This window comes from Heterodontus francisci, chromosome 1, assembly GCF_036365525.1.
Source record: "Heterodontus francisci isolate sHetFra1 chromosome 1, sHetFra1.hap1, whole genome shotgun sequence".
NCBI classification, from domain to species: domain Eukaryota; kingdom Metazoa; phylum Chordata; class Chondrichthyes; order Heterodontiformes; family Heterodontidae; genus Heterodontus; species Heterodontus francisci.
Window position 1 is genome coordinate 223,479,945 of NC_090371.1, and position 20,992 is coordinate 223,500,936.

The 20,992-nt window shown below is 45.1% G+C and overlaps 1 protein-coding gene across 1 annotated transcript in view; it reads right to left on the reverse strand.

Annotated features, from left to right (window-relative positions):
- LOC137356075 (rap guanine nucleotide exchange factor 2-like) overlaps nt 1–20,992 on the reverse strand; it is a 179,701-nt gene that overhangs the window by 140,367 nt on the left and 18,342 nt on the right. Inside the window, exons 8-10 of the mRNA XM_068021904.1 lie at nt 20,113–20,221; nt 9,489–9,750; nt 400–548 (exon numbers count right to left, since the gene is read on the reverse strand). Coding sequence (XP_067878005.1) covers nt 400–548; nt 9,489–9,750; nt 20,113–20,221 — 520 coding nt within the window. The remainder of the gene's footprint in view (nt 1–399; nt 549–9,488; nt 9,751–20,112; nt 20,222–20,992) is intronic.

The following is a 20,992-nucleotide window of genomic DNA, read 5'->3' on the forward strand; positions in this document are numbered from 1 at the left end:
TGTTCATTGACAATATCATCATTTTTGTTATCCATGGTTGTTTTGTTTGGCAAGTAGAGTTCTTGCCCCTTATGGGTACAAACTGGTTCTGTATTGTAATAAATTCTTTTCTGATTTTCCATCTTTTTACTCATGAACAGACTTTCCCAGTTTACTGAGAACAGTCTCTGTTTCATTGCATTAAAGTCAACCTTTCCTAAATGTAGAATCTTTGTAGTTGTATCTCCCTTTCAAACATTACATTGAACCCGATTATAAACATTTACACAAAATAACTATTTCTGTGTACCCCAAAGAATAAACTTAGTAAGAATGAGATTTCTTCCTCTTCATAAAACATGAGAGAACAGCTATCCAACTGACACAACAAACAGTATTTTGGAATAAACAAACACTTACTTGGTGTGGTGTTAAAATCACCAAGGTGATTGCCAGCCTGCATAAGGTTTGAATTCCTGGTCGAAGAGGTGCCACTTACAGGCAGTGCAGGTCGACACTCCTTTGATCCGGCTATGTTGTCGCCCTGTGACTTACCCATACTAATATCACTGTTAGAAGCAAAAGAGACACAAGTAAGTACCAGACCATAACTCTAAATCACAGACCTTCTGTACAAAGAACATATCACATAATGGGCTGCAATTTATACTTCCACCACCCGTAATCGGCAGTGGACGAAAACAATGGCGGACCACCGGTGTGGCCCACACGTCGCGGTGCCGCCGCTATATTAAGCACGGTGGTTCATTTAGGTAGCTGGGGCAGTCCGCCCACCCCAATGACGTGGAGTGGGTGGATGGTCTGTCCCCGGCAGTGGCGTCAGCTGCCTTTGAGCAAGCACTGAAGCCATTTTTAAAGGGCCTCGAGTCCTACATTTCCATTTAAATATTTGAAGATATATCGATATTTAAAAATGAAATAAATTGATTCTGATCCTCTCCCACCCCTGCAACAACCACAGAATTAATTTCCTGTCCTCTCCCCCCACCATAATACTTACCTTGTGCACCTGCCAAAGTTCATAAACTTTACAATTTACCCCTTCCCATCATCCCCTACACCAATGATACGACTTTGACCCCGCTCCCCCCCCACTGCACTGACAAACCTATCTGCTCCCTCTCCCCACCAGTGTTCCACCTCAGATCCCAGGACAGGGATCCAGACGCACGGGAGTGTTAGTCACCGGTACCAATATCACACTGGGCCAGACGGCAGGAATGAGAAGGTAATTTATTCATTCATATAAATTAATTAACATATTTAAATTTGGCTCCTGTCGCCGAGTGGTGCAGGGGCAGCCGCAAGGCCCCGCCGCCACCGGCAATATCGGGCCAGGCCTTCCAGTGTTGCGGTCTGTGGCGGGCCTCTGCCGGAGGCATTTTCCCGCTCTCCCCGCCACGACCCCCGACGTTGGGATCTGTAAAATTCTCCCCAATATCTACAGCACAGAAACATATCATTTGACCCTACAGGTCTACATAACAGACGCTTATAATTATTTTTAACATCATAAAATATTGCAGGAGTGTTATAAAACAAATTTTGACACAAATGGTCTTTGCTTAAATGAACAAAAACTTTGTCAAAGAGGTAGGTTTAAAGGAGGAAAGCAAGGTAGAGAGGTGCAGAGGTTGAGGGAGGCAATTCCAGAGCTTGAGGCTTTTACAGCTGAAGGCACGGCCACAAATGTTGGGCGATTAATATCGAGGAAGCTCAAGAAGTCAGAAATAGAGCAGTGCGGATATCTTGGAGGGTTGTGGGGCTGCAGGAGATTACAGAGATGCAGGGTGTGGGGATTGGTGATGAGACCATGAAGGGATGTGAAAACAAGGATGAAAATTTTAAAATCGAGGTGTTACTGAACTGGGAGCCAATGTAGGTCAGCAAGCACAAGGCTGAGGGTGAAAGGGACTTGATGCAAGGTAGGACAAGGGCATCAGAGTTTTAAATGACCTCAAGTTTAGGAAAGATAAATTTTGGGAGTGTAACCAGATTGCATTGGAATAGTCAAGTTTCATGTAACAAATGCATGGATCAGGATGTTTCAGCAATAGATGAGCAGAGGTGGGGCAGAGTTTGGTTGATGTTATGGAGGTAGAAATAAGCAGTCTTGGAGACGGCGCGATATGTGATTGGAAGCTCATCCTCGGGTCAAATATGACAACAAGGTTGTAAACAGGACGCTGGTGTTTATGCTCCACAAAGACTTCCTCTTATTTACTTCATCTCACCCATCAACATAGCTTACTATTCCTTTCTTCCTCATCTCTTAAATGCACCTTTGCTACTTGCTCAACTGCTCCACGTGGTAGCAACTTCCAGATTCTAACCACTCTGAGTAACAACGTTCCTCCTGAATTCATTATTGAATTTATTCAGGATTATCTTAAATTTATAGACCCTAGTTATGGAATCCCTCACAAGTGGAAACATATTATCCACATCTGCCCCATCAAATCTCTTCATAATTTTGAAGACCGTCATCAAGTCACCGTTCAGATTTCTCTTTTCTGGAGAAAAGCGCCCCAGTTACTTCAGGATTTCCTGATAGCTTTAACTTCTCAGTTCTGGTATCATCCTTGTAAATAATTGCTGCACTTTCTTCAATGCCACTGTATCCTTTTGGTAAATGAAGACCAGAACTAAGCAAAGAAATCTAAGACTGGAATGTTACAGGCCCCCACCGAGGCAGGATCAGAGGCGCGGGGGCACGGAGAATCCTGGAGGGTGACAAGGGAGGCAAGGGGTGCGGAGGGCCCATCGCCTCCCCATCGCCCGGTGATCTTCTCCGGGGCCAACGATGGCTTTCCTGCCCAGAGGCAAATTGAGGCTTTTAAGTGGCCTATCAAGAGCCAATTAAGGGCCTCTTCCCACCACCACCACTGGGATCTTACCCTGCAGGCTTGTGTCAATTTGTGGCCCATGGAGAACCCCCACCAGGAACAATTCACCTCCCCTCCCCCTGGACCGCAAGACAATCCCCCCGACACCCCTCTCCTCAGTTCCCTCTTCTCCAGGGTTCCAGTGCTGGGCCTGGGTCCACGGCCTCTGCAGTCCCGACAGTGGCCACTGCTCCTGGTGGCACTGCCAATACTGCTGAGTTGCCAGACCTCTGATTGGCCAGCAGCTCTTGGAGATGGGATCCCCATCCCTTTAAATTTTTAAAGGACCCCCCCGCCTTTTTGGCCCGGCATTGGGAGCCCCGTCTCCAGCACAAAATCCAGCCCGAAGTGTGGGCTGACCAAGGTTCTATGTAAGTTTAAAATAACTTCTCTGCTTTTGAAATTTCTTCCTCCAGATATGAACCCCATTGCTTTGTTTATTTATTATGGCAGGCATGTCTGATTCTGCTTCTTTTGAACTTTCAGAAACTTTTAATTCATACTTACAAAGTCATTACTGGCATTACATTCATTACTTTTTCCTACATTGATACATCCACAATATCTGCAATCTAAAGCACATATGGCCACTTTCTTTAAGTTCCACTGTCTATTTCCCCCTTTGTGTCTACAGGTAAGTTGAATTGTTTTTTAACTTCTACTTCAATGCAAGTAGATTTATTCAGTTTTCCCAGAATAACTGGCAACTAGCTTCATGCTTCTAGACTTGCAAATGGAAAACAATCAGCCAGACTTTCCACTGTCAATAACTCTCCTTTTCAGTGATAATGCTGAAATGGACAGATGTGTGGATATTGAATAAGAACAACCATGTTCCAGTTTATAAACCACCTGTCACACTCTTTAGGCTGACACAAGAAGAATAGCCAATGTGAAGATCAATGGCACCTTCAAAGAAGGAAGGGAGATGGAGGAGAAAATAGAGAAAATAAACAAAACAAAACACAGACAAGCCTTGAAATTCTACTACATTCATATAAAAATATTTTTTATTCACTTTGAACTTGGAAAAGAATACTACAGTTGGAAATGTTTCCAATGCAGATCAATGGAGATTTAAAGGAAATACAGCTTAAGAATGAATACCGCAGTTCTAACAGTTGACACAAATGTCTGCAATTATTTCATGAAATTGCTAACATAGTAGAAACTGTGAAAATATCTGAACTGTAAATATTGATCAGAAGTGAATGGTTTAGGTCCATTTAAAAAAACTACAATTGACATTTGGAGTTTTACGATAGATTTATCTATTAGATTCTCAAAACTAAACAAAGACAAAAATAATTAATGGGAATTTCAGATTTTCACTTTTGACTCAAACTCACTTTTCAGAAGCAACAGGTTAATCACAACAACTCATCCATGAAAATGAAATATTACGAAATATTATAGCATGAGCACTGGGCACTATTAGTATAAGGCCCATTTAACATATGGCATGATTCACTCAAAACATCCACAATTTTCCCTGCTGAAAACCTACACTTCCAGCCTGTCATAATGTCGACATAAAGAATGGGATACCATGTACAGAAACGACTCCCTGACAAAAAAGTAATGAAAAGAACAACTTATTTCTTCTTCCATCCTACATACTTTCAATTAACCTATCTGCCTTCTTTCTCTTTCTGTCCGGGTATCTTCTTCCATTTCCCTTAGCTTCACTCTGCTGTCCCAACATCTCAGACTGTGTTGACCCTGAACTTTGACTTTGACTACCAACCCCACTTAATGGTTGGTACTGTGGAATTGATTGATTAGTCTTAATCAAAGACGCTGACTCACTTTGCTGTATTGGTGGATTCTGTGATACTGGCAAACTTTTAGTTTCTTTGTGACTTGCACTTTCTTTCTGGCTTTCACTTGGGAATTGCAGGAACTTGGACTATGGGAGGTTTCTCATGCTCTCCCTTTGTCAGATTTCCTCTTTCAAGCAAATGATCTACATGACACTGACAGAGTCTCTCTCCAATTCTCAATCGATATGTAAATGCAATATGCAATTATGCAATAACTTCAAACACATACTTCTCCTTGTCACCTTGATGGTTTTTCCCCATGATCTTCTAACAAGCACTGAGCTCTCTACATTTCATGCCTCAAGTATCATGACTCGTCTTCACTCTGTCTTGTTTATTCCTTATTTTGCTATTGGCATCAGGCTAAAGCAAACTAAATTTTGACCTAGGAGCATGTTTAAAAAACAACTCATAAGGTGAGCAACCTATTGTAGACTGTGGAGTTATTCTGTAAGAGTACAGAAAATTGTCTAGCCTGTGCCAAAGAGAAACATGGACATTACTGCCTAAATAAATAAAAGTTCCACAATGGCAACGTACAGTAAGTTTCATGTTAGACATACTCAGTGAATACGTAACAGAAAGATGATGACTAGATGGGATTGAAAATTTTTTGACATTCATTGGAGAGATGACAGTCTGAAGAGCATTCTGACACACTTTTGAAACTCCCAAAGTCAATTTTGAGTATGTTTGGGCGATTTGAAAGATTGCTTTGAGTATGTCTGCAGCATGGTATATAACTGAAAAAAATTGCATTGAAGACATATTTTGGGACAATGGGAGAATTCAGTTCTAACAAAGAAGACTAGTGTAATTATGAACAAAGGTTACACATTTTGCTGCAAGCGAATAAATTAAGGAATGAAGATAATGTGAATGTTTTCCTCACCATGATGAGGCAAAATAGGAAATCGGAAGGGAAAGAAGTCACTGGTAGGAGTAGTAGTTTATAGGAACCTGAACAGTAGCTACCCTATAGATAGAGTATAAATCAAGAAATAATGGTAATACTGCAATAATCGTGGCAATTTTAATCTTCAGATAGATTGGACAAATGAAATTGGCAAAGGTAGCCTTGAGGACGAGTTCATAGAGCGTATTTGGGTCAGTTTCTTAGAACAATATGTTGCAGAACCAACCAGGGAACAGGCTATTTTGGACTTGGTAATGTGCAATATGACAGGATTAATTAATGTAGGGGATAGTAAGGGATTCTCTCAGGAAGAGTGATCATGTTAGAATTTCACATTCAGTTTGAAGGTAGAAATTTGGGTCTGAAACTAGTATCTTCAACATAAATGAAAGCAATTACAAAGGTATGAAGACAGAGTTGGCAAAAGTCGACTGGGAAAATAGGTTAAAAGTAAGATGGTAGATAAGCAGTGGCAGACATTTTAAGGAGACATTTCATAACTCAACAAAAAAATATTCCATTGAAAAAAAAAGACTACAGGAAGGATGAACCATGTGTGGCCTTCTAAGGAAGTTAAGGATGGTATCAAATTGAAAGAAAAGGTATAAAATTTTGTGAAGATTAGCCAGAAGATGGGGAAAATTTTAGAAACCAGCAAAAGATGACTGAATAAATTATAAAGAGGGAGAAATTAGAGTATGAGAGTAAACTATCAAGAAACATAAAAACAAACAGTAACAGTTTCGACAAGAATATAAAAAGGAAGAGAGCAGCTAAAATAAACATTGGACCCTGAAAGGATGTGACTGGGGAATTAATAATGGAAAACAAGGAAATGGCAGAGACTATGAACAAATGTTTTGTATCTGTCTTAACAATAGAAGACACAAAAAAGCATTCCAATAATAGTAGAAAATCAAGGGGGAAAATGGAGGGAGGAACTTAAAGCAATCACTATCACTAGAGAAAAAATATTAGGAAAACTAATGGGACTAAAGGCTGATAAGTCCCCTGGACCTGATGGCCTTTAACCTAGGGTCTTAAAAGAAGTAACTGCAGAGATGGTGGATGCATTGGTTGTCATCTTCCAAAGTCCCTAAATTCTAGAAAGGTCTCAGTGGATTGGAAAACCACAAATCTAACACCCCTATTCAAGAAAGGAGGGAGACAGAAAGCAAGAAACTATAGGCCTGTTAGCCTAACAACTGTCATTGGGAAAATGCTGGAATCCATCGTTAGGAAGTAAGAGCAGGACACTTAGAAAACCATAATACGATCAGGCAGAGTCAACATGGTTTTATGAAAGGGAAATTGTTTTTGAGGATGTAACGAGTAGTGGAGAGAAAGGGGAATGAGTAGAGAGTTTGTTTGAATTTGCAAAAGGCATTTGATAAGGTGCCACATAAATTGTTACTACTCAAGATAAGAGCTCATGGTGTTGGGGCAATATATTAGCATGGACAGAGATTGGCTAACTAGCGGGAAACCCAGGATAAATAGGTCATTTTCAGGCAAACTGTAACTAGCAGGGTGGCACAGGGAGCAATGCTGAGTCTCAACTATTTCAAATCTATATTACTGAGTCATAGAGAGATACAGCACCAAAACAGGCCCTACACCCCACCGAGTCTGTGTTGACCATCAACCACCCATTTATACCAATCCTACATTAATCCCATATTCCCTACCACATCCCCACCTTCCCTCAATTCTCCTACCACCTACCTACACTAGGGGCAATTTACAAAGGCCAATTCACCTATCAACCTGCAAGTCTTTGGCTGTGGGAGGAAACCAGAACACCCAGCAGAAACCCACACAGTCACAGGGAGAACTTGCAAACTCTGCACAGGCTGTACCAGAACTAAACCCGGGTCGCCGGAGCTGCGAGGCTGCGGTGCTAACCACTGCGCCACTATGCCACCCTTAATGACTTGGATGAAGGGACAGAGTGTATTTTAGCCAAATTTGCTGAGATACAAAGATAAATGGTAAAGCAAGTTATGAGGACTCAGAATGCAAAGGGATATAGATAGGTTAAGTGAGTGGCAAAAGTTAGACACAGAGGGCTGGATTTTACGATGGGCGGACGGGAGCTGGCCACCGACGTAAAAGTCGGTGGTGAACCCGCATCCGCCCAGCCCGGTCATCCGACCCACATTTTACGGGTCCTCAGGCTTTCACTGTTCAGAGGCGGGACTTTACCCCGCTTGAGGGAGGAAGTCCTACCTCATTGAGCTGTCGGCCTATCATCGTGCCGGTGGCTCTTAGTCCCAGCAGCACCACCGAGTGCGGTGGCCACTGCTGGGACTGCAGTCCAGCTGAGGACATGGAGCCGGGACTGAGGTAAGTTTGGTTTTCCTCACTGGGCAAATCGGTCGAGCTTTTCGAGGCAAGGGTGATCATCTGGGGAGAAGGGGGGCGTCTTGGGTCCTGGGGGTGGTTGGGAAGTGGGGACAGCCCTCAAATGGGCACCCAGTGCCTGATTGTCAGGCCCCCCTCCCCACACCCCCGCATGCGCTGGAAGGCCGCCAGGTATCACTGGGGCGGCGTAAAATTCCGGCCAGAGTAAAATGTCGGAAAATGTGAGGTAATCTACTTTGGTAGAAAGAATAAAAAAGTGAAGTATTTTTTAAATGGACAGACTACCAAATGCAGCGGTACAAAGCCATCTGGGTGCCCTTGTACATAAATCACAAAAAGTTAGCATGTAGGTACAGCAAGAAATTCGGAAGGCAAGTGGAACGTTGGCCTTTATTGCAAAGGGGTTGGAGTATGTATAAAAGTAGGGAAGTCTTGCAACAACTGTACAGGGTGCTGGTGAGGCCACACCTAGAGTATTTTGTACAGATTTGGTCTCCTTATTTAAATTGTGGTATTCTTGCATTGGAGGCAGTTCAGAGAAGGTTCACTAATTTAATTCCTGGAATGAAGGGGTTGTCTTATGAGAAAAGGTTGAGCAGGTTGCACCTATACTCATTGGAGTACAGAAGAATGAGAGGTGATCTTCTTGAAATACATAAGATTCTTGGGGGCATGACAGGGTAGACGCTGAAAGGATGTTTCCCCTCATGGGGGAATCTAGAACTAGGGGTACTGTTTCAGAATGAGGGATCTCCCATTTAAGATGAAGATGCGGAAGAATTTCTTCTCTCAGAGGGTCGTTAGTCTTTGGAATTCCCTTCTCCAGAGAGCAGGGAAGCTGCGTCATTGAATATATTTAAGGTTGTGTTGGACAGATTTTTGATCTACATGGGTTATGGGGGGAGGCAGCAAAGTAGATTTCAGGCCATAATCAGATCAGCCATGACCTTATGGAATTGTGGGGTAGGTTCGAAGGGCCGAATAGCCTATTCCTGCTCCTATTTCTTCTATTTTTATGTTCTAGGGAAACGATAGGATAATTTCAATAGAAGAAGGAAGGAGGAAATTAGAAGACATTCTTGCCTCATTAGAGGCTTATTATAACATTGAATCATTTACATAACAAGTGATGATTATGACTGAGTTAATGAGGTCATTTCAGAGCAAATTGAATGAATTCAGAATAGAGTATAGAATAATATAGGGAAAGGGCTGGGAAATCAGTAGATAGCTGGAGTGCAAAACTAGCAGGATTGGTCAAATGGCTTCTTTCTGCAGAAACAAATTCTATGATTCTGTTAACTCTGAAAGATCAATCCTTGGCGATAATTCCATTTGAACTTCTCAACATTGCCAATACTCCATTCCACCAGAGAAAGATTTTAGTTATTCGTGAATTATCAATTACCAGGTCTTGCAAACATGCAGAACTGCCTCAGTATTTTACTATTGCCGTTATGTAGCCACAACTATTGCCAATTACAATGTACTTACAAAAACATTTGTGGATCAATCGGTTCCTCTTGTTGTCCTGGAAGGATGCCAATTCGATTCCTGTTCCATATCTTCTTCCATTTTCTTCGTCCTGTCCCTGTGTTTGTCTTTGTCTTCGGACTTGCTGCATCGAAGCCAACCCTCTGTTCGTTGTCGACAGCATGATCCGGGATGGAGGAACATTCGCCTTTCTTGTCATCGATTTCCAGGAATTGTGTAGCACCAGCTCTCTTGTCTCCTGCGAGTCTTGATAGAAGTTCTTTAAATACTGTGGGAGAGGTATAAAATTGAATTAGCCAAGGAAGCTTTTTGATCACTAATCTTTTCTATGGCTGGAATTTTACGACACCCCAAACGAATGGGCTGGTGGCGGGGAGGGGGGAGGGTCAAATTGAGTGGGAGGCAGTTCCCAATCCCCTGCTGCACCTGTTGCAAATTTACGTGGGGCAGCGGCAGCGAGAAACGGCCTACCCGCCCCAGGCCAATCAAGACCCTTAAGTGGTCAATTAACTGGCACTTAAGGGCTTCCCTCCATCGTTGCGGGTATTTTACCCTTGGCTGGCGGGTGGCAGAAGCCTCAAAAATCCTGCCTGGTTTTACCAGGCGGCCTTCTTGCGGGCTGGTGGGGGGCCATCCCGATCGGGCACCCGGTGCCCAATGGATGGTTGCCCCGGAACCACAAAACATCCCCAATGCACAACACTCCTCCTGCCCCCTTAACCAACCCTCTTTGCCTTGCCAGGGCCTGATAGAATTTCCCCGTGAGGCCCTAAAAACTTACCTTTGTTCCGGGGCCATTATTCAACTTCTTTCTGATGGTTGGGTGTAGTCCCAGCCCTGGCCACTGCTCCCGGTGGCGCTCTTGGGACTAAGAGCTGCCGGCTCACTGATTGGCCGGCAGGTCCATTAGGCAGGACTTCTTGCCTCAAGGAGGTGGAAGTCCTGCCCAAGACCAACTAAGGGCCTGAGGAGTGCAAAATCCTGGTCGAGCTCCCCGGGCCCGGCGGAGGTGGGCTCGCCACCGACTTCGGCCGGTGGACTGGGTCCCCTGCCCATCAAAAAATTCTGGCCTTTGAATCTATGACCAGAGGCTTCCGCTACAACAGAGACTTCAGGGGAAACGAATTCTGCAAAATGTTGTACTCAGCATTTACAGAATGTACTCTGGGTGGGGGATTCAATATTCATCACCAAAGTGTGGTGAATAAGATTGGTGAGCTACAAGCACAAAGAGACATCTGGGAATATGATGTAGTAGCAAAAACAGAAACATGGCTTAAAAATAGTAAGGACTGGGCAATTAATATTCACAGATACAAAGACTGGAATTTTTTCTTATGGGGTTAGGAATCCAACGCCCGAAACATTTCTGGGTTCTGACCCTGCACTGCGTCAGCATCAGTGACACGATGCTGTTTGCAAACTCAAAGTAGTTAATTGGCCCGGGGCTGAATCCGGCGCCCAATTAGAGATGCCAGAAGTGTCCTGGAGATGGGAACAGGTCATTGAGGGTCATTTTAAAAGGCAAGTGGCAGCCATGACTGGGCTTGCCATTTCCTTCAGTAATGCAGCACCAGGGAGTTCAGAAGGCCTGTGTCGGTATGGGTAGGCATCCCCGGGCAGCACCACATTTCTCCAATGCCTCCCTGGAAGCACTGACTGATGCAGTCTAGCAGAGGACAGAGCGGTTTGCACTGGCCTCAGGAATGAGAAATATGCCCAGTGAGACCAAGAGGGCTTGGATGGAGGTGGCCATGGAGGCCAGCAGCCAGGGACTCATAAGAAGGACCTGGGCCCAGCGTAGAGAAAAGTTCAATGGCCTATTGTGGTCTGGTAAGGTGAGTGGCCACGCCACTGGTTCATTGGACACCAACTCGCTGAGCACATGAATGCAAGTGAGGTGATCTGACAGAATGACCATAGTTCTCCCTAACATTGTCAGATCAAGTTTATAGTCGCATTACTAAGACAGCAGCCACCATCAGATATGGGGTACTATTCACAAGTGGTATCACTTAGGGGCACATAAGTTCACGTGTATGTCATGCCGAAGAGATGAGCAAGGGCAAGCCCAACCATGAATCATTCTCCTCTCAGTCCTGGCAACTACAGGCTGGTCAGTTTAACATCAGTGATGGGTAAGGTTTTAGAAATAATGTGGGAATAAGCTCAACAGGCACTTGGAGAGGTTTGAGTTAATTAGGAAGAACAGATTTGTAAAAGGCAGATCGTGTTTGACTAATCTAATTGAATTTTTGATGAAGTAACAGAGAAGGTTGATAAAGGGAATTCTTTTTTATTCTTTCATGGGATGTGGGCGTCCCAGGCCAGGCCAGCATTTATTGCCCATGCCTAATTGCCCTTGAACTGAGTGGCTTGCTAGGCCATTTCGAGGGCATGTAAGAGTCAACCACATTGTGGAATACGGTGGATGTTGTCGATATGGATTTTTAGAAAGTGTTTGAAAAAGTACCAAATAAAAGGCCAGTGGTTAGCACTGCAGCCTCACAGCTCCAGGGAGCCGGGTTCGATTCTGGGTACTGCCTGTGCGGAGTTTGCAAGTTCTCCCTGTGTCTGCGTGGGTTTCCTCCGGGTGCTCCGGTTTCCTCCCACATGCCAAAGACTTGCAGGTTGATAGGTTAATTGGCCATCATAAATTGCTCCTAATATAGGTAGGTGGTAGGAAAATATATAGGGACAGGTGGGGATGTGATAGGAATACGGGATTAGTGTAGGATTAGTATAAATGGGTGGTTGATGGTCGGCACAGACTCGGTGGGCCGAAGGGCCTGTTAAAGTGCTGTATCTCTAAACTAAAATTAACAAAATTGTGGCTCATGGAATAGGAGGGTCAGTGTCAGTTTGGATAAAAATTTGGCTTAAGGAGAGAAAGTCATGGTAAATGTTTGTTTTTCAGATTGGGGGATGGCAGACAATGGTATCCTCCAAGGGTTGTGCTAGGACCACTGCTGCTTTTGATTTACATAAATGACTTGGAAATTGGAATAGAGAGTAACATTTCAAAGTTTGCTGATGATAGCAAACTTGGAGGTGGAACAAAGTGAGGATGATATAAATCAACTGTAACAGGACATTGATAGTGTCAAGAAAACCCAGTATGCCAAATGAGAAATATTAATTACATCAGTTGGAAACTTACCTTCGACTTTTAATGGGAAAAACCCTACAAGTTAACTTTTAAAAAACTAACAACCAAGATGGCCACTGCAATTCACATCTGGAATATCAGGAGATTGAACTGGTGACATAAAGTAAACAAGAGGCCCAGTCAGGAGAATGGCTTGCTTTAAGTGATTGAATTACCTAAAATGGCTTCATTAGCATGACAGTCAAAGCTATCCTCTCACATGAGCTGCATTTTATTTGGGCGCTGCATGGCGGCGCCCTTTCAACTCAGCGTGCCACCCGCATTTAGTGGCCACTGCAGAGCCCTCACGATATCATGCGCGGGGGCTAATTAGAATCATGGCGCCAAGCTGTCCCCCCCATATTACGTGGGAAGAGGTGGGACATTCGGCGCAGTGAGAGAGTTTTTGACAGTTGTGCAGCAAGTGCTGGGGCCCTATTTTTAGCATCCCAGCACCTGTTTCCTGACAGCTGTCAAAGAATACTTACCTGACTACTGAAGAGTGGGGCTGCTGTCAATCTGGCAGCAACGCAGAAAGTGCTGCAGAAATCCAACAGGTTAGGCAGTATCTGTGAAGAGAAGAAGCAGAGTTAACTTGTCCAAGATCACAGACCTGAAAGGTGACTCTGCTTCTCTCCACAAATGCTGCATGACCTGTTGAGTTACCCCATCACTTTTCATTTTGCTGCCACATACTTATCCCGCTGTGTTCCAGTGTCCTGTGAAGTTGCGATCCCCTTCTCCCAATCAAGTGTAACATGCTTTTTTGTAGGCGTGCCGCACCTGGGTGAATAATCTTCATTTTGCACATTCCAGGATGTGAGACTTAAATAGATCATAAAAGGTATTACAGAGGTTTACAGAGAACACACTGTCACAAATGGCAATGCATGGGTGTCACAGAAATGTAAATACATCTTTCACTAAATGTTCCTCACCAACATGTGTGTCCTTCTCTCTGTGTGAATGATGTCTGCCAGCATGTAGAGCCAATGTCACATACCTTTGCACCGTTGGCCTTTCAGGAGAGCCAACGTATGCAATAACATCATTGCCATGCCACCATTACTCATGAGCCTCTCCACGGATTCAGTGACATGGACATTGGCTCAGTCAGCTGCTGCCTCTAATGGTTTGCACAGGGATGCTGTAGATGTGGACTGGTGCACAGCAAGTGAGTGAGGGTGATGTGTGGCTTGCAAAGCTCATGTCGGTTCCTATGGAGCAGACAGCCTTTGTCTGATAAACCACTTCCGTACATCCCTAGCTCACTGCTTGCTCTGCGTGCAGAGTCTGGGTACCATCTGCCGTCCCATGTGTCTTTCATATTGTAGGTCCTCAGCGTCCTCATAGTCCGAGGGGGAATCCAGTTGACGTCTCTCCTCATCATGCCAGGCCTGGCCCCTATTGGGTGCGTAGTTGTGCAGAGCAGCAAAGAAAGGAGCTGGCCTTTACAGCCCGTAGTACAGGGCATCACCCTATCCATCCAGGCATTGGAGGCACTCTTACAGCATGCTGATCTCATGCTCAATGGTAGCTCATGTAGCTCAGTGGTTGGCGTTGTATCTCTCCTCTGCAGCAATGGTGGGTTCTTTCACTGGTGTCGGGAGCCATGTCTGAAAAGGATAGCCCTTATCTCCAAGTAGCCGCCCCTCCATCTGAGCCAGTTCAGTGAACAACTGTGGCAGCCTGGACTGGCGCAAGACACAGGTGTCATGGCAGCTGCCTGAGAAGCTGACATACATTGGAAGCAAGCATCTGCGGTGTTCACATACCAGCTTCACCTAGATTGAGAAGGCTCCTTTAATGGTAATGTCTGCAGGTGGTAGCCAGCGGGAGGCCTGATGGCCACATGAGTGCAGTCTATGAACATTACAACCTATGGTTCTCCGGCAATGGTGCCAGAACCAATAGCCTTCTGAGCCTGGCTGTGAGAGTCCGTTCTGAAGCGGACATACTCACTGGCCCTCCGGTGCAGGGCATTGGTGACCTCCCAGATGCAGCGGTGCACTGCTGACTATGTGACCCCAGGAAGGTCTCTGGTGGGCCTCTAAAAAGGTGCAGAGGCGTCAGGCTTGAGAACCGCTGCCACTATGAGGAACAAAGGCATGGGATGTCCACCAGAGCCCATGGGCTGCAGGTCATCCATGAGCAGGGCACAGAGACGTGTCACCACCCTCTCCACATGTGCAATTGTCTCTGACACTGGTGCTCTGACATCCGATGGCATGTCATGTGGGGCCTGCAGATGCACGGCAAACGCAATGGCGATCTCCCCTTGGGGGTTGCAGCTCATGACCTCTACGTGGATCGCACCTGCCTGTTGGTCTTGCCTCTGTCGCATACTGATCCTCACGTGCAGAGGATCACACAATGCAGGATGAGCCATACCTATTTCCATGTAATAAATAAAATTGAACCCTGCATGTATTCGAAGGTTCCTAACAGGGCATGGATTGGTGTTGACAGGTACATCAGCTGCTTTCCAGGATCAACTATGTGGCGTGCTATGGCATTGCTCATCTTCGCCAACACTCAGTGGCACAGCATGACCACATCAAGATCCTACCAGCTGAATCGATTGCACCCACCATCGACATAGCCTTAATGCTCCTGCCCTTTCTGGCACCCTCCCCACACACAGGGTGCCTAGTTTGCCATAGCCCCCTCACAAACACAGAGGGTACACTGTTCATGGAGGGATGGTACACGGTACCACCCTTCATGCGAGCACAACTTTCCCTCCAGTAATCCCAGACCCATCCCTTTCAGAATGCAGTGTGAGACCCCTGAATAACCCCCCTCCTTCTTCCCTTCAGGGATGCAGAGTGAGACCTCTGAATATCCTCCCTCCCTCCTCCCTTCCGTAATGCAGAGTGAGACCCCTAAATAACAGAACTTACCTTCGCTAGCGACAACTTCTGTCTCTGAGGACCCATCGGCTTTCAAAGCGTGAACGGGACGGCACGTGACGGCTGCCCGTTCAGCGAAAAATCTGGAAGTGTCAGTGGAGAGGCAGCGGGCTGCATATTCAGCAAAGGTGAATTAGCACAATATGTTAATTGTGGTGCCACCGCCGTGCGGCGAGGTGGCCGCACCGAGGTCCCGCCGCCACTGGTAATAGGCGATGGGCCCTTCTCGATGTTGCAGGTCATGTGGGCCTCTCCCCGCAGCTTTTTACCGGCTCCTGCGCCATGACCCGCAGCGTTGAGGGGCCGGTAAAATTCAGCCCATGGATTTTGAAAGAACCAATCCCCTTCAAGTGTGAACAGGCATCCTGGGGTATGTAGAACCTTGAATTTCATTAGAAAGTTCCAGAAAGCCTCCTTAGAAACAAAGGGAATTGAGAGAACCATGTGACTATTCAGAACTATTCATCTCTGAAGAAACTGGGAGTTGATACACAGACAGAAGACAAGCTGTAACAGAATGTGCAGCAGCAGAAAGCTATGGTGCTGCCCTTTCTCTCTTTCTTTCTCTCTCCCCAGAAAACATCAAATCTAAAAACCGTCTGCCAATGGAAGAGCCTCCAAGCCTACAGACTGTTACAACCAGAGGACATTTGTAGGGTGTTGAGTGCATACCTCACATCTGTCTTCACCCAAGAGAATGAGGATGTAGATATGGAACTTAGAGAAAGAGACTCTGAGGTTCTTGAGCAAATTGTCATAGGGAGTGACAAGGCATTGGAGGTTTTGGAAGGCTTAAAAGTGGACTAATCTGCAGGTCCGGACGATTTGTGTTCCAGGATTGCTGTGGGAGGTGAGGGTGGACATTGAAGGGGCTCTGACCCTAATTTTTAATTCCTCTCTGGCCACGGGGGAGGTGCCAGAGGACTGGAGAACAGCTAATGTGGTCCCACTATTTAAGAAAGTTTGTAGAATTAAGTCAGGGAACTACAGACCAGTGAGTCTCATGTCAGTGGTAGGGAAACTATTGGAGAAAATTCTGAAGGAGAGAATCTATCTCCACTTGGAGAGGCAAAATTTGATTAGGAATAGTCAGCATGGCTTTGTCAGAGGGAGGTCATGCCTAACAAATTTGATTGAATTTTTTGAGCATGTGACCAGGTGAGTAGATGAGGGTAGTGCAGTTGATGTAGTTTACATGGATTTCGGCAAAGCCTTTGACAAGTTCCCACATGGGAGACTTATCAAGAAAGCAAATGCACATGGGATACAAGGTAAATTGATAAGGTGGATTCAAAATTGGCTTAGCTGTAGGAGACAGAGAGTGATGACAGACAGCTGTTTTAGTGACTGGAAGCCAATGTCCAGTGGCGTACCACAGGGATCTGTGCTGGGTCCCCTATTGTTTGTCATTTATATAAACGACATAGATGACTATGTGGGGGTAGGATCAGTAAGTTCGCGGATGACACAAAGATTGGCCGAGTGGTTAACAGTGAGGTGGAGTGTCTTAGGTTACAGGAAGATATGGACGGGATGGTCAAATGGGCAGAAAAGTGGCAGATGGAATTTAACGCTGAAAAGTGTGAGGTGATACACTTTGGAAGGAGTAATGTGACACGGAAGTATTCAATGAATGGCCTGACACTGGAAAGTTCTGAGGAACAAAGGGACCTTGGCGTGTTTGTCCATAGATCTCTGAAGGCAGAAGGGCAGGTTAATAGGGTGGTGAAAAAGGCATATGGGACACTTGCCTTTATCAATCGAGGCATAGATTACAAAAGCAGGGAGGTCATGTTGGAGTTGTATAGAACTTTGATAAGGTCACAGCTGGAGTACAGTGTGCAATTCTGGTCGCCACATTATAGGAAGGATGTGATTGCATTGGAGGGGGTGCAGAGGCGATTCACCAGGATGTTGCCTGGGATGGAACATTTAAGCTATGAAGAGAGGCTGGATAGGCTTGGGTTGTTTTCGCTGGAGCAGAGAAGACTGAGGGGTGACCTGATCGAGGTGTACAAGATGATGAGGGGCATGGACAGGGTGGATAGGGAGCAGCTGTTCCCCTTAGTTGAAGGGTCAGTTACGAGGGGTCACAAGTTTAAGGTGAGGTGTGGGAGGTTTAAGGGGGACTTGAGCAAGAAATTTTTTACCCAGAGGGTGGTGACGGTCTGGAATGCCCTGCCTGGGAGGTTGGTAGATGCAGGTTGCCTCACATCCTTTAAAAAGTACCTGGATGAGCACTTGGCACGTCATAACATTCAAGGCTATGGGCCAAGTGCTGGCAAATGGGATTAGGTAGACAGGTCAGCTGTTTTAATGCATCGGTGCAGACTCGATGGGCCCAAGGGCCTCTTCTGCACTGTATTATTCTGTGATTCTGTGAAAACAGCCACAGAGGTGGTGAGCACAACTGCTGTTTAAAAGGAATAAACCCTTTTGCGGTCAAATAAGAGGAAGGGTGTGAGGGGAGCCTGAGACCCCCTCCTCAACTGGCTGTAACAATAGGCTAGCAGAATGGGTAGAGAAGTCGCAGATGGAATTTAATACAGAGAAGTGTGAGGTGATGCATTTTGGCAGAAGGGATAGGGATATGTGCATAGATCTTTGAAGGTGACAGGTCATATTGAGAGTGTAGCTCACAAAGCATATGGGATCTTGGGCTTCACAAATAAAGGTATTGAGTCCAAAAGCAGGAAAGATATGATGAACTTACAAAAAGCTCTAGTTAGGCCACAACTAGCGTATTGCATCCAGTTCAGGTCATCACACTTTAGGAAGGATGTAAAGGTCCATGAGACAGTGTAGAGGAGATTCATCAGATTGGTTCCAGTGATGAAGGAATTTAGCTACAAGGTAATGTTGGAGAAGCTGGGGTTGTTCTCCTTGGAGCAAAGGAGGTTGAGGGGAGATCTGATAGAAGTGTACAAGATTATGACAGGTTTAGATACGGTAGATAAAGAAAATCTGTTCCCATCAGCTGATGATACAAGGACAAAGGGATACAGATATAAGGTTTTGGGCACGAGATACAAGGGGGAAGCGGGGAGGAAACTTTTTATGTAGCGAGTGGGTAATGACCTGGAACTGAATCAATGATTTCAAAAGGAAATTGGATAGGCACTTGAAGTAAAGAAACTTACAGGGTTATGGCGATAAAGCGGGGGAATGGGACTCACTAGATTACACTACAGAGAGACAGCATGGACTTGATGGAACGAATGGCTTCCTTCTGTGCCGTAATGACTCAATTAAAGAATTATATTTGACATTAATGCAGCATCCAGTCCAGATATTAATAGAAAATGATGGGAAAGACCCTGACCCTGGGCTGGATTTTGTGCTGGAGGCAGGGCTCCTGGCACTGGACCGAGAAGGCGGGGGGAGCCCCACCTCTGCTTTTTCATGCCCTCTGGAGCGATCCTCCAGTCTTTTTAGATCAAAGTTTCAGGAGGCGGGATCCCGATCCCTTTAATGATGGGGACTATGCCTCCATGAGCTGCCAGCCAATCAGAGGGCTGTCAGCTCAGCAGTATCGACAGCGCCACCGGGAACGCAGGCCACTGCCAATACTGCAGACGCCTTGGACCCAGGCCTAGTGCTGGAATCCTGTACAAGAGATAGGTGAGGCAGAGTCACTGGGGCCAGTCCGGAAGACCCCGGTGAGGAGGGCTGGGGTGGTCTTCCAGTCCAAAACAGGGGGGTCCAGGGGATTGAATTGGTTCCCATTGGTGGTCATCAATGGGACACCCACATCCCCTCCCACCACCTCAAGCCCACAGGATGGTCGCCTCCTGTCACATGGTGAACTCCCCGTGTGGTGGAGGCACCCCCCGCCACTGGTAACATCTCAGTGGTGGCGGGAAGAGGCCGTTAATTGGCCCTTAATAGGCCACTTAAAGGCCTCGATTGGCCTCTGGGTGGGAAGGCCATCGTTGGCCTGTCCTACCTCCAGGAAGATTGCTTGGTGACGGGGAAGCGATGAGCCCTCCGCTCCGCACCCCCCACCACCACCCACCCCACCCACCACCACCCATCACTGCATTCCGTGCCCCCTCCCCCTGCCTTCGATCCCGTCTCATGGGGCCACACAAAGTTGCTGAAATATCCTGAAGCCATTCCTTATCAATGCACTGCAAATACAGCAATTAAGTGCAACTGTGTGGAAGCTTTTACGATGCACCAAAGACATTACTATGAACAGCTTTGATATCGGGGCACAACTGATGTATAAACTGTTGCTAAATAGAAGAAATATTGGACAAAAAATTTCAAATGGGCCACATTCTGGAGCAACAGCTAAAGAAAGCAAGGGAACAGGTTATCCACTCAGCCACAGATGATGGACAGCTCAGAGAGACCAGGAAAAGAGGCAGAAAATAAACATTATTGTTTATTTGTTGTATCTGCAATGGCCCAGAATGTTACTTCACACCACAGCATAATTATTTCAGTTAACCAGATATCTTTGCCGGTCTTAAGTAATGCAGTTACTGTGGGGAAAAAAACTATTTAAAATAAACAGATCATGTAAATTGTATCTATGGAATTATAGCTGTACATAAAAACCTACCAAACAAGTTTGTTTTCACGGTGATAGACAAATGCGTGTTCGCCCGAAGAATTTCCAAGGCTTTAAGGAGCTGAATATTCTGAAAGTTTTGTCCGTTTACTTCCATTATCTGAAAAACAAGATAGCCTTTACTCTTGATTCACATCAAATGTGTAATTAATTGTCAAAAAAATGTCATACAAGTGAACGTTACCATTACTGCCTTCCATTTTCTCTTTTGGAACTGTTATTTATCAGCAAGAAAACCCCAAAAGCCAATAAATAATAATAAAAGCAAATTACTACAGATGCTGGAAATCTGAAATAAAAACAAGAAGTGCTGGAAATACTCAGCAGGTCTGGCAGTAACTGTGGAGAGAGAAGCAGAGTTAACGTTTCAGGTCAGTGACCCTTCATCAGAACTTGCCAAAGAACCCAAAAACCCCAAACCCCAAACCCAGCTCCTCAAAAAGGTAATAAAGCCTGACTCTAATTTAAAATTGATCATAGAGGACCAGTCATAGCTAACCATTCAATACAATAAAGAATGTCATAAGTGAAGCTTGTTGTGACTGTTACTTCATGGGAACAAAATTCTCCTAGTTGATTATTGAAAAAGTCAGTTTGAAGGTGGTGAGATAATTATATCAGATAGCTGGCTACGTGACATATTCTCTACATAATACAATAGTATGTTTCCAAAAATACTATGCTTCAATTAATGCTTTTTCAGTTTTGTCACCCTTTGTCACCCAAGAAAATTGGATTTATGATGTTACTTTGTGATTGCGATGTTTGTCCTTACAAGAATATAACTCTGAACATTACTACTACTGGAAATGGAAGATAAAATCAATCATCAATTACAAGCTTTCATTTCATGAATGAAGAGACATAGGGC